Below are 12,300 nucleotides of genomic sequence, written 5' to 3'. Positions count from 1 at the left end.
CACGTTCCGCATCGGTCATCGGTCTTGGCTGCATCAGTGGCTCCGCTTGGTCATTTACAGGTTGCTCGCTACCTGAGGACTTGGTATCAGCTGGGAGTACACCACCGCTACCAGTCTGAAGTGCGTCTTTGTAGCTTCTAGACGGTCCGATAGATTTTGCAGCCATGTATGTTGTTGGGGCCGGTTTGTTAGAGAAGACGAAGAACTGGATCCTGTTGTCGAGCTCCTTCTTCGTGATCCTTTCAATAATCACCCAGTTGTACAGTGTTCTCGCTAGGCTGAGCGCTTCACTCTCGTTAGCGTAGTCCCAGGAGCCTGCGTATTTTGAGTAGCGTTCACGCAGCTTTGCTGGCATACCATCCGCCCATTCGTTAAGCAGGGCCGTCTTTTGCTCCTCGTTCTCCATTGAGTGTAGACTTGCCTTGAATATCTCGAAACGACGTTGCCGGCCAAGCTCTTGAATTCTGACCACCAATTGGTACACACGCTTGGGCTGGGCGGTGTAGCGCAGGTATTCGATCAGTTTGAGGAACGACGCCCTACCGTCGCCATTCTCTTCGCCAGCTTTAGTCGGTTTGCGCGGTAGTGACGTGTTTCTGGGAGATTGTCGCGTCTTGGGCTTCGGGTTTGCTTGCGCTTTTTCGTCCTTGGTGCCATCTCTCTCGTTCACGCTCGTTGCGGCGGCTACCTTCAAGTGCTTTTTCGTCTTTCTGCTCGCATGAGTGCTCCACTCGCTTTCTCTCGACTTGACCGCAGAGTCGTCCGGAGGGCACTCCCGCTCACTGCCTGGCGATGCCGGAGATGTTCCTCCTGGAACACAGTTCATGCTCGCATTCGCATCCGGCCTGTTCGCCAAGGGACTCCCTGGGTTGGGTTTAGTGGTTGGTCGGGCGGCCGACCTGGTTGCTTCATGGGGTCTGGCTTAGCTTCTTCCTGAGTTTAAGAACCCAGGCCACGCGCCTCTCCACGCGTAGAGCTCTGCCGTGTTCTCAGCTAGGACGAAGGGTCACTTGGTCTGGCCGAGGATCTTTGAGAGTGATATGAGGCATGTCGAGAGCAGGTGGCCGCCCTGGAACGGGCTCTTCTCGACGATAGTGTTGGGCAGGATGCACGTGGACACTGTGAGGTCTGGCTAGCAGCAATCTGCAAGGGACCCCCTGATACTCAAAGACAATTAGCTGGCGACAAGGAACGATGGAAGCGGCTACGGCGGATAACAGGACCCCAATACTGCAGAGACAATAGTACTGGGCTGGATAAGACGGGCTGGGCTTTACTCCATTTACTCCCGTACGTCGTTACCACGTGGGCAACTACACCCATGGGCAGGACACCACTGGGTTCCAGAGCGGTTTGGTACCAAGAGTTCCCGTTCGTGAAATCGTTGTGCACTGGGATTCTCGAAGGTTGTGACTGGAGCGCGGCAATTCACGCTCCGTCGGGGCAGACGTAGATAGATTTGTACGCTGATGCAGATCCTTCCACTGCTGGTCGGTACTAAGGGCCCGCGCGGGGCTTCTGCGCCTGGAGTGCAGTCGTCGGCACCTCAGACGCAACGGCGCGCGTCAGCGCGCATGACGACACAACTGCCGGGACCACAGCTGCAGCAATCGGTTATGGAGGATGTTTACCCTCGCCAGTCGCAACGGGAGTGGACACGCTCGCTAAGGAAGGAATTGGATGGGCAGCGCCGGCTACGTGTTCGACAACGGAAGCAACGCGAACACGTAATGATGGCTAAGAGCCTGGAATCTGGTTCAGTGAAACTGCACAAGGATGACCGGACCTTTGGTTTTCTTACGCAAAACGTTCGAGGATTCGGAGCGACACCTTCGGCTCATAATACATGGACAAGTCTACTACCAAGCACGGGCGCAAAGATGTTATCTTTTTGCAGGAAACGCATGTTGGAGCACGGCTTGTTGACCAAGCGACCCGCGAGCATGCCAACTGGTGGGGTTTTCGTGTTGGGCCGGGGTGTCCGCAGCTCTCGTTCTGGGGGGAAGCCAATGGTAGTGCTGGAGGCACGGGTATTCTCATTAACCCACACGGCGCGATGAAAAATGTGACCCCGCTATGGCAAGATCGGTGGTCGCCGAGGTTGACTGCAGTTCTGGGCGACCTGGCTGGTCAACGTTTCGCTCTCATCAATCTCTATGCACCTATCGACCGTACAGAGCGTGAGAAATTCTTTGACGACGTCATGCGATTGCCACGACCTGCTGATGTGCCTGTTTTTCTTGGTGGAGATTTTAACTGCACATTTGATCCAGTGCTAGATCGTACGCTACGGCGCACTACCAGCAGTCACGACTCTCCGGCGCTGCGGATATTGCTCAAACAGTGGGAACTAACTGATTGTCTGCGACCGATGATGCCTTTGCGGGCTGAGACTGAGAGGCTGGAGTCATTTCAACAAGCCTTTCACACATATCACTACAACGTTGATGACTTTCACGTCTCCAGTCGCCTTGACCGCTGGTATGCTTCGATCGAGGCTCAACGCTGGGTTGCACAAGTGGATGTACTGCCCACCGGACTAAGCGATCATGACGGCGTTCTATCCCATTTGCGTTCTCCATCCAATCCCATTCGTGTCAAGAGGCCAGTGCGTGCTTATCCAGTGCCGCCTCACGCGAAGTCACTGGTAGATGCATCTATTCGGGGCGCCCTAGACTCTTTTGGAGACTGGCTTGAAGAAGGTCAAAGTGCGTCGGCGACAGCGATAGAATGGGACTCATTGAAGCGGCGAATTCGTCAAAAGCGGCGGCGCCTATATCGTCAGCTAACCACGGCTCTCCAGGCTGAATCTGGTCAAGCTGACCCAATTGAGGACGTCACGGCTTGACTAGACGGGCTCTCGTTGGACGAGGTTGCACATGTTTCACGAGTTCAGCGCCTTCGAAGGCGTATTGCAGAGCTGGAGGCTGCTCGCGCCTCTTACAAGACGCAGCGTCAATTCCGCGAACACACATGGCATGGGGCCAGGTCGCCACGATCGTTCTTCAATCGTGTTTCCAACACGTTTGCGGACAATGTAGTCCCCAAGCTGATCGCTGACCCCAACATGCAGCAACGACCGGATCACGACAAAGCTGATGTTTTTGCAGACGCCTGGACGCCGATCTTGCGCAAGGAACTCCCCCTAGAATCCGACATTCGTGACCTTCTTTCCACTTTGGAACCTCCTGTTCAGCTCAGCGATCCGGACGCGCTTGTTACACAGATCACAGAGGCTGAGGTGCAAGGCGCTATCGGAGCATGCAAGGCTGGAAAAGCTTGTGGCCCCGATGGACTTGGCAACGATTGGTATCGTGACTACGCCGACTTCCTTGTTCCGAGTTTGACGAAGTTATACAATTTGTGGTATGAGGCTGGTATCTTCCCGGAGACTTTTCTTGAGGCGGATATATTTTGCTTGAAAAAGTCCGGTGATCTATCCAACCCACTCAACTATCGTCCCCTGGCTCTGCTCAACTCTGACTACAAGATCTTTACTCGAATTTTGGCGACAAGAACGAGCTCGACCTTGGGCAGTGTCATCCATGAAAACCAAGCTGGATTCGTACCAGGTAGGCAACTACATGACACAATTGATTTGTTCTCGGCCGCGAAGGTGACAGCTGAAACGGATGACACACACCAGGAAGCGCTCGCTATGCTCCTCGACTTCGAGAAGGCTTATAACTCGCTGGCTCGCCTTTTCCTATTTCTCGTCTTAGTGTGGCTTGGTTATCCAGCTCGGTACATCGCGGCGCTGAATTTCTTCATCGCGGCACGACGGTCCGTTTCCTCGTCAACGGACTTCGGTCTAGACTGGTGGAAGTCACGAGTGGAATCCGGCAAGGCTGTCCGCTTGCTCCTATGCTTTTTATTATTGCGCTGGAACCATTATACCGATTAATTGAAGCGGTGGCAGGTATTAGTGGTATCACTTTATCCGCAGCCTGCGGCCGAGTTCTGTTGAAGATTGCAGGATTTGCGGACGACACCACGGTTTACTTAGGATCTCCGTCTGAAGTCCCAATTCTGCTGGGCGTTACTTCACGATTTGGAAATGTCAGTGGCCTCCGGGTAAACGCGACTAAGACCGTGGTGATCGCTCTTCGACCAACCGGGGCCATCAGCGGCTCAACACTCCCTGAGCCGCTGCAATTTCTTCCAACAGAGCGATGCTGCCGCTATCTTGGGGCACAAGTTGGTGGCTCCGATGTTGTCGCGGCTGCCTGGACCAAAGCGGTGTCCCAACTCACTATCCGAATTCGTCTCGCTGAACTAAAGACGCTTACTCCTGATCAACGTGCAACGATTGCAGCGGTTGTGATTCTGCCCAAACTACTTCACGTCGCGCAGCATGCGCGGCCTACACTTGAGTGGGTGAGTGAACTCCAGCTTAAGATTTGGAACTTTGTATGGCACGGACACTTCGGCAGCTCCACGATTGCTGGAGCTCATTGGGTCAACCAGGATGTTGCGCTACTCCCACGAGCTGACGGGGGCCTTGCTGTTCCTGACCTAAAGGTGGAGCTCTTGGCTTTTGCAGCTACGGAGACGGTCCGATGGGCCGTAACGAGCTCCAAGACTATGAATGTTGTTGGTGACATACTATTTGCTGGAACTGCGGGACCTGGCGCGCCGACGGTATTCATCACTTGCGGTTATCGTGCTGGAGGCTTTGCTGGGTTACCTTTTCCTTCGACTGTCTGGACCGCTGGAAAAACTATGCTGAGAGTAGCTGGGACTGACAAGGCTGATACCCCCTCCCCTGTGCTTGCTTCAAGTATTGCACGTATGGTCAACCTTGTTACTCCCTCTTCCTCCTACGACTGGAGCGATGGCTCATGCCTGGTTGACACTACGCTGCTAAAAAGCCCAGCGATGAAGGCGCTGAGAGACTGGTGTCGTGAATCCAAAGGTGTGGCCCACATGGAGTGGTTACCATTCCAGGAGATCCGAGCCCTTCAACTCTGGGATGCGGACGGTGAGCGAGTCAATCTCGCGAAGGCCTTCCCACTCCTAGCTACTCCGTCCACGCTGCTTCGCGATGTCCTGGGCTGGCGGCATGTTGCCCCAGGCCACATTGGATTCCAGGTTCATTGTGGAGGAGAACCAGCCAAGGCAGCTTCCTCGGTACGACTGGCTCAACTGTCGCGTCTTATTGAGCTGCTGTTGGCCAACTTCCCGGATCTAATCCACGAACATGCGCCGTCACGGGAGCTGCGACTGAAGGCTGCCATGCCTGACCACCCCTATCTGGTTCAGCCTCCTAGTGCTGATTCACCGAGTCACGCTACAATCATCACGGTTGGGGATACATGCGCCACACACGTTGAGGCGCCGTCCACGGCAGGTCTTCTGGCTGCACTGCACAAACTGATTCCGTCATCCTCGGTGATATCGGCGATTGAACTTCACCCTACACTCGCTCGTCGCTGGGCTCGAGGGCGTCCGTCACCACTTTAAAGCGGTGGTAGCAGCTGCCGCGAGGGAAAAGGGGAAACTGGAGCTTCAACACCGCATGTGCGCTTGGGAACAAGAATCCTCGGCCTTCCATCTCTCGCTTGGCGCGCTTGAGTGGGGATCTATTCGCAAGGTGGTTGGACTTAACGCATGGGGGAGCGACTATTATATCGGCTCAAAGTGCGGGGCCTGAACTTGTTCGTCCGCAATACCGGCAAGCCTGGATGCCCCCACGCGGAGTGCCAGAACTCCAAGATCTCGCTTACTCACGTCTTTTGGGAGTGCCCCGCGGCTAGGAGTCTGTGGACGGAATTTATCAAGTCTTGGCGCGCGCTTCACTCAGTGGAGATCACCGATTCTCGTATGATCTTATCTTTTTAAGCTGGCTATCATCCCCCAGGGCTTCTTTGATCGGCTGGGTGAAGCGTTTCGCTGGTATCAGAAGGATATGAGGGACGACATCGCTCGGTTTATCCCTAACGCAGCAGCGAAGTGCTGGCGGCTCGGGGATCTGGAAATGGCGATCCGAGTATCTGAATCCAGATCCCAAGCCCCACGCTCATCGATTCCGTGCGCTGTTACGGGTGCGGCTACGTCAGAGCTACCTCACCATCGATGCGTCCTACGCAACGAATGTCAGCTCTTCTGCAGAGCGCCGGGCTGCTCGGATAGTTGTGAACGCGCTGGCCGCGAACTATGACCCACTTCCCATTCCTGTCGTTGCGGCTGATACGGTCTATGTGCTGTTCTTTGACGGGGGATCGCGTGGAAACCCAGGCCCAGGGGGTAGTGGGTCTGTAATTGTTCGGCTTGACCCTGGTGCGAGAGCTGGTGTGCCCGTATGGTTTGCGAGTATGGCGTATGGAGATATACGCACTACGAACAATACGGCTGAGTATCGTGGACTCCTACATGGCCTCAAATACGCGAACAAATGTGGGCTGGAGCCGCTACATGTTGTCGGCGACAGCATGATGATCATCAAACAATTGGACGGACGGCGACCGCCTCTTGCTGCGCATCTTGCGAGACTGTACTGGCACTGTCGGGTGCTAGCCGACTACTGTCGAGTGGAGACATGGACACACCACTACCGCACCTACAACAAAATTGCTGATGCCCTCGCCAGCATGGCGATGTATACACACGCGAGCAAGCAGCTGGCCGACACCGGGCGGGGTCTGCCGCCCGGGCACTGGGACATCGCCCTTCAAAGCGTGAATCGTGATATCGGTGAGTGGCAAATTGGGAAGCCTCAGCTACTGGAACGAATTGATAGGACTGGTCATCCTCAGGAGAGACGGCACAATCACAGCTAACAACGCGTATGGATGTTAGCTTCGGATATTGTTGATCGTTAGTACCTAGCTCTAAATGAACACAATATACCTCACCATGAAAATGAAATATATCATTACTATCAAGTCCAGACCCAGTACTATAGTAGTTTTATAGTAGTAGTAGTATCACTACTATCGCTACTACTATGCTGACTACTACCAAACCCTGATGTCGTCAAAGTGCTACGAATTAAAGTACTGAGGATAGATATCAAATATATATTTCAGATGGCATTATCGGATCTTACAGTACCCCGTTTAATTAGTGAACGGGAAGCTTCGTGGCACGTTTTATCCTAACCTTGGTATAGTGGAATTATAAAGGGATAGGAAGCAACGTTGGTGCTGCTATCGCAGACCAAATCGGATTATATCCGTGGTACATCCAAGTCAAACGATGACCCCTCTTGACATCTAACTGGCACATTTCTACGACTTCGGTGCCGCACTGGGCCCTCCAAAAGGTTTATATGCGTGGGCAGATCGAACCGGTGTGCTACCGACGGTACTGATTTGAATCAGTACATATACTGAGCAGGGTACCGATAAACGAATTGAAGTAAAGAGAACGATTGAGGCGGACTGTAATAGCACTAGAGATAATCATTTGCATTTTCAAGTCGAAAATTGCTACAAGCAGCAAAATGATCTCAGCCAAGGTTCAGTGTTTAATTTTGTAAAGCATTGCCGGTTGATAACTAGTACCTACAGTTTTAAGGGGCGGCTGCGAAGCCGGCGCAGGAGATGACCGTAGCTAATATGAAAAATAATAAAAATAAAAAGAAGGGGTTTATACCAAAACTCTCCTGTACCAGCCTTCACGGAGCATGGAGACCCCTGTGTGTACCACATATGTTGTGTGTTCTACACTAGAGGCCACCGCCGAGGGCAGTCTCACGTGCTCGGCGAAAACCTGTTTTAAAGAGACACGCTTGCGGGGCTCCGCATCCATTATTAGTTAACCAAAGGGTCTAAGAAGCGTGACACACTGACGGATCTCGAATTTATATATATAGATTATTATAAAAGTCGCACGACTAATTAGAGTGAAAGGTGCAGTTAACTCCAGTGGAGCTATCGGGTGTACCCCTGAGACTCCAAGGAGTCTATTTTATGAGCAACGCATTTCAGCTCCGAAAGTTGAAGTAGCTCGAGAAACTAAAGTTCTCTAATTCCTGTAGGCGGCTGAATCAAAATGAACAAACCAAGTTTTTCTCGGAAAAATATTTTTTCTTTCTCACACTTTTTAGTGTATTCCGTTCTTCCATTTTCTTCGGCCTGGACAGTGCGGGCTTCTGAGTCTTGGGCGTTTGAATTCAGCGGGTGAAAACTAAAAGGACGGACGGGCGGAGTCTAGGTTCGACTTAAAAGCTCCGTCGACAAAGGGAGCTCCAAAGTCTGCCGCTGTCAGAGCGCTCCGCGCTGCTTCAGTCAACTGCTCCCACATAATGAGGTCCTGGAATTCTCCACGACCCCTATTCGTAGTCGTCATCAGGCCGCTAGCAATTTTACCCGGTATGTATCTGAGCATAGGAGTCGTGCCGTTGATACAGTCGACAAGAGCTGGTTCACACCACTCCGAGCTTCGTGTCTTATAGCAACGTGGTGGGCCGCTGATCGTTCTGATGTCGTATACCCCATTCACACCAATTGCAGATACAGCGAGTATCTCGGGCTTCACAATTGCAGGGTTGTCCAGCCACACGACCGCGGCATTCCATTTGTGTCGTTGGCCAAATTTCGATACGCTGTCCTTGGGGAAGTACCACGCGTACATGATGGCCCACATGCCCTTGTGCCAAGTAGCTCGGCCGTACACTTGCGACCCCAGCTCCGACCCCCTGCATTTACTCTCGGGTTTACCCTCCCCTTTGAGCCCTCTGCTCGTCTCGCCGGCGGCATTGACGGCAGGGTACGGGTGGCACGTTTCACGAATGGCGAGACTCGGCTTGAACTTGACGGCAACCTTCTCGGAGATGGTGACCGGCGCGGGTTGGGCAAATGGCTGCACCTTGTCGTGGACGATCGCGACAGCCCCGGCTGAACAGAAGCTTGTCACGGCAAGGATGATGAACAGCGGTGGTAGCAGGCCCATGGTCTAGTTGTTGTGCAGGCGAGGAATTGGAAACTGAGCGTCCAGAGAGTTTAGTTTACACATTGCGAGTTGCTGGACGGGACGGCAATATTGTATGCCATACAGTAGTGCCGTATATCCAGGGGTGAGGTGAGTTCGTGATCCTCGACTACGCGTAATCACCATGATCGAAGTTGGAGATCCGGACAACAGTACTGATCGCTTATTAGGGCAGAGAACTTAATATTGGGAAGTTGACACTGTACTGTAGGTTCCTCACGCCTGAAACAAACCAAACCACCCAAAGTGCGAACTTAAGGTTCGAGTGAAAACTGCGCGACCTTTGAACCATATTTCCGTCGGTTATTAGTTTATTACTGGGATCGTGCAATTCCGAACCAACTGCGGTGGTTTTGGGCGGATTGGTTTCGTGGCCGCTTCTGTTTCCAAGGATCATCTCGGAGTGGCGTGGAGGGTTAGCTTGGGACTAAATCTAAGGATGAGCAGGCCTGAAGGCCCCCTCTACCTGTCGCCTAGTCGTTGTCGGCACGAACTACCGCTCCTCTTGTACGGGTAAATCTCCCCTCGAAGATCCGGAAAAACAGATTCCCGTCGCCTGCGTCGCCGAGTAATCAATCATTGGTTCTTCGAACTTCGGGCTTTCTGGTCGGTCAAAACAGATGGATAGTGGCTGCTTGCACCGGGCAGCCAGTAAGAGATCTTGAGATGTGCTTAGAGCTACAGCTGGTGATTTGACGTTCAACACTCCAAAATCGGTGAAGGAACTCCTTTATTTACGAAAAGGACGAGAAGGAGGCAAGCAGGTCGAAATGCAAGCCCCTGCTAACTTGGAGAGGGTGTGCGTGTGTGCTAAGATCATGGTATCATTTGCGTGTTAGCTGGGGGGGGGGGGGGAGTTGTGCGCACAGGGCCAACACAAGCACGCGGTATTTGCGGAGGGGGGCCCTGCACCGAGCTTACCAGCGCCTCGTGCAGTACTCGGCTGGCTAGACTGCTTGGCGCGGGGGCGTCCAGCCAAGCGCAGCCCGGCAGGCAACATGTTGTGGTAACAAGTAGTTGGCACTAAACATTAAAGTAGATCCAGCGTGTGTTGCTTAGTGCCTCGAAGCACTTTTGTCAGTACTGTAGCTACTTCAGACTACACGCAATGGTACAGTAACATACAGAATACTGCATTTAGTGCAGCTCAGCCGCTTGCTCTCGAACCGAAGTGATATGTAGTGGTACTGTGAGGACACTTAGACCCAAGGACTTGGCGATCAAGTCCTCCAACTCGGTGGCCAAATTGACCAGACTTGGCCACTTGGCCCATGCTCGTGCTGGTGCTCGCTCGGTTGGTTGGTTGCTGGCAGCAACTTGCTGCCAACTTGGTTGGAACGTCCAACCAACATACGGAAATGTTCTCGACAAAAAACAGAGTGTCAGCCTATTCTTTTACCGTGCACCGGGCCAGTCGGTGTGGCCCGGTGCACCACGCTGCACCGACTGGAGCTGACCCGGTGCAAGTATCCTCTGTCAAACAGATGAACTATCTTTCGCAAAAAGCCGCATGCCTCACAAGGCCTGAGTGAACCTGGGGATGAGTCGCGCCCGACAGGCCGACATGGCTGGTGTCGGGCAATAACATCGGCGTTGGGTCGTACATACACTAACGTCGTTGCACTTGAGGGAATACACAATTCGTTTTTCTTTGTCTCTTTCTCGTATTCCACTCGCTTGCGCAGACACGCCCCTGCCTAATCGCCGATTAGGCAGGTAGGTATTTGCGGCGAATGCACGGAGCGCGCGCCAGGATGCCACCCACCCTCGTGAAAACAGTAAGGCAAATCGCACTAAACGTCTTAAACGTTGTATTGAAAAGCACGACCTGTACTACCAACCCGAATGCGATAATTCATTATTTTTGATCTGAGTAATCGGACTACTCAACACGCTCAGCCATACACTACCTCTGCATTGTGTGCACTTTAATACTTTAATACTGTGGATCATACATCCGCTTAAACCGCGAACACCCAAAGAATGAGGGCGTGGCCCCAGCAGATCAGTTTCGTGACTTAACGCGTAACTCGGCTTGGCTTAAGCTTTGTGTACTCCAGCCAGCAGATTGTCGACTCAGCAGCCTCAACGAAAAGTTTCAGTTGTCAGTAGCTCGGCGAAGTGCATATCACCATTCAAACTCCACGCGCCAGCTTCAGCAAGTGAATTGCGGCACACGCGATACTCATGGGTGTGGTCCCGCAAGGGCACGTCCTCGTCACGGCAATTAGCACTATTATAGTACCAACACCAATATGTAGCAGCACTTTTAGTTGTAGGTGTTTCCAGCCAAGTCGAAGGCGACCTAGTTGACAATGCTATGCGACATTCGCACGCGAGTAGTCAGCAAGCGCTTGATTTAGACCAATCCGATGCTAGAGGTTTGTTTTGGTTTGGTTTGCTTTCGGTTGGTTCGAACCACTTCAAACCAAACCGTGAAACCGTAATGAACCTGGTTTGCTGGTAATTTTGGTTTGGTTTGAACTACCGTATAGTCTTAGTCCTTGGCGACGTTTAGTCGTTGGCGACAACTACATCTAGCCATTGCGATTGGTCAGTACTTTTCATATGGGATCGGTTATTTTTACGCGCCATTGGTTCTAAAAGAGCAGTATCGCATTAAGCTTCAGCGCGGGAAGGAAGCATGGGTCGACCGTGCATCACAGGCTCCAGTAAGCGCCGAAAGCAATACAAACGAGTTGCCGTGGCCTACGGCGACAAGCGAGACGCCCTCAAGTTTCTCAACAAGGGCAACTCCATCAAGGCCACCATTCTGCACTTCTACGGGCAGCTCACACGAAAAGACCCCAGAGCAAAAGAAAAGCAGATCAGCAAATGGAAAAGGCCTCCGCTTCAATACAGTCAGCGTGTGCATCTGGCCGAGCACGCCATCTTAACTCTCGGAAGCTCGGAGACGGCACCGTCTTGAGCCTCGAGGCAGAAGAAGAGATCGTCCGGTGGATCAACACATTTAGGAAGGAAGGAATTCCTGTGTCCCGGTTCATGCTGAAAACAAAGGCAATGGAAGTGGCTAAGGAATCTGATTTTGCTCCCGACAAGTTCTCCGCCTCCTCAACTTGGATGAAGCTGTTCATGAGGCGACCCAGACTGTCGTTGCGCACAAGAACGCATCAAGGCCAAACCACTCCTCAAGACGCGGCTGAGGCTGCCCAAGCATTTCGCGCCTTGGTACTTCAAACTGCTGTCGAACAAAACTGCACCAAAATATTCAACGCAGACCAAACAGGTGCGAAAATGTTTTATTTTTTATTATGATTTAATGCTAGACGTCTAACATACTTTCTAGCTGTATTTTTTGAATACGTGCCGAAGAAAACTATCTCAGCAAAGGGCACGAAGACGGTT

General features: G+C 52.5%; 5 protein-coding genes across 5 annotated transcripts; 3 read left to right on the top strand and 2 right to left on the bottom strand.

The window, feature by feature from the left end:
* Nucleotides 1–181: 181 nt before the first annotated feature.
* PHYSODRAFT_408908 (hypothetical protein) lies at nt 182–532 on the bottom strand (the record flags this gene model as incomplete). The annotated part of the gene is made up of 1 exon (XM_009522956.1): nt 182–532. A coding segment is annotated over one exon (351 nt), but the record flags the coding sequence as incomplete, so codon positions are not given.
* Nucleotides 533–1,987: 1,455 nt separating this feature from the next.
* Nucleotides 1,988–2,755, top strand: PHYSODRAFT_405901 (hypothetical protein; the record flags this gene model as incomplete). Its single annotated transcript, XM_009522955.1, has 1 exon — nt 1,988–2,755. A coding segment is annotated over one exon (768 nt), but the record flags the coding sequence as incomplete, so codon positions are not given.
* A 3,211-nt stretch (nt 2,756–5,966) lies between these two features.
* PHYSODRAFT_412287 (hypothetical protein) lies at nt 5,967–6,428 on the top strand (the record flags this gene model as incomplete). Its single annotated transcript, XM_009522954.1, has 1 exon — nt 5,967–6,428. A coding segment is annotated over one exon (462 nt), but the record flags the coding sequence as incomplete, so codon positions are not given.
* Nucleotides 6,429–6,434: 6 nt separating this feature from the next.
* Nucleotides 6,435–6,779, top strand: PHYSODRAFT_486460 (hypothetical protein; the record flags this gene model as incomplete). The annotated part of the gene is made up of 1 exon (XM_009522953.1): nt 6,435–6,779. One exon carries the CDS (start codon nt 6,435–6,437, stop codon nt 6,777–6,779), a length of 345 nt encoding a protein of 114 aa, XP_009521248.1.
* A 1,351-nt stretch (nt 6,780–8,130) lies between these two features.
* PHYSODRAFT_482931 (necrosis inducing-like protein NPP1 type) lies at nt 8,131–8,895 on the bottom strand (the record flags this gene model as incomplete). Its single annotated transcript, XM_009522952.1, has 1 exon — nt 8,131–8,895. The coding sequence occupies one exon, from the start codon at nt 8,893–8,895 to the stop codon at nt 8,131–8,133; it is 765 nt and encodes a 254-aa protein (XP_009521247.1).
* Nucleotides 8,896–12,300: the final 3,405 nt, after the last annotated feature.

The sequence above is a fragment of the Phytophthora sojae genome (assembly GCF_000149755.1).
Source record: "Phytophthora sojae unplaced genomic scaffold PHYSOscaffold_2, whole genome shotgun sequence".
NCBI classification, from domain to species: domain Eukaryota; phylum Oomycota; class Peronosporomycetes; order Peronosporales; family Peronosporaceae; genus Phytophthora; species Phytophthora sojae.
Note: the sequence above shows the minus strand (reverse complement) of the source record. Positions and strands in the feature narration are given on the sequence as shown.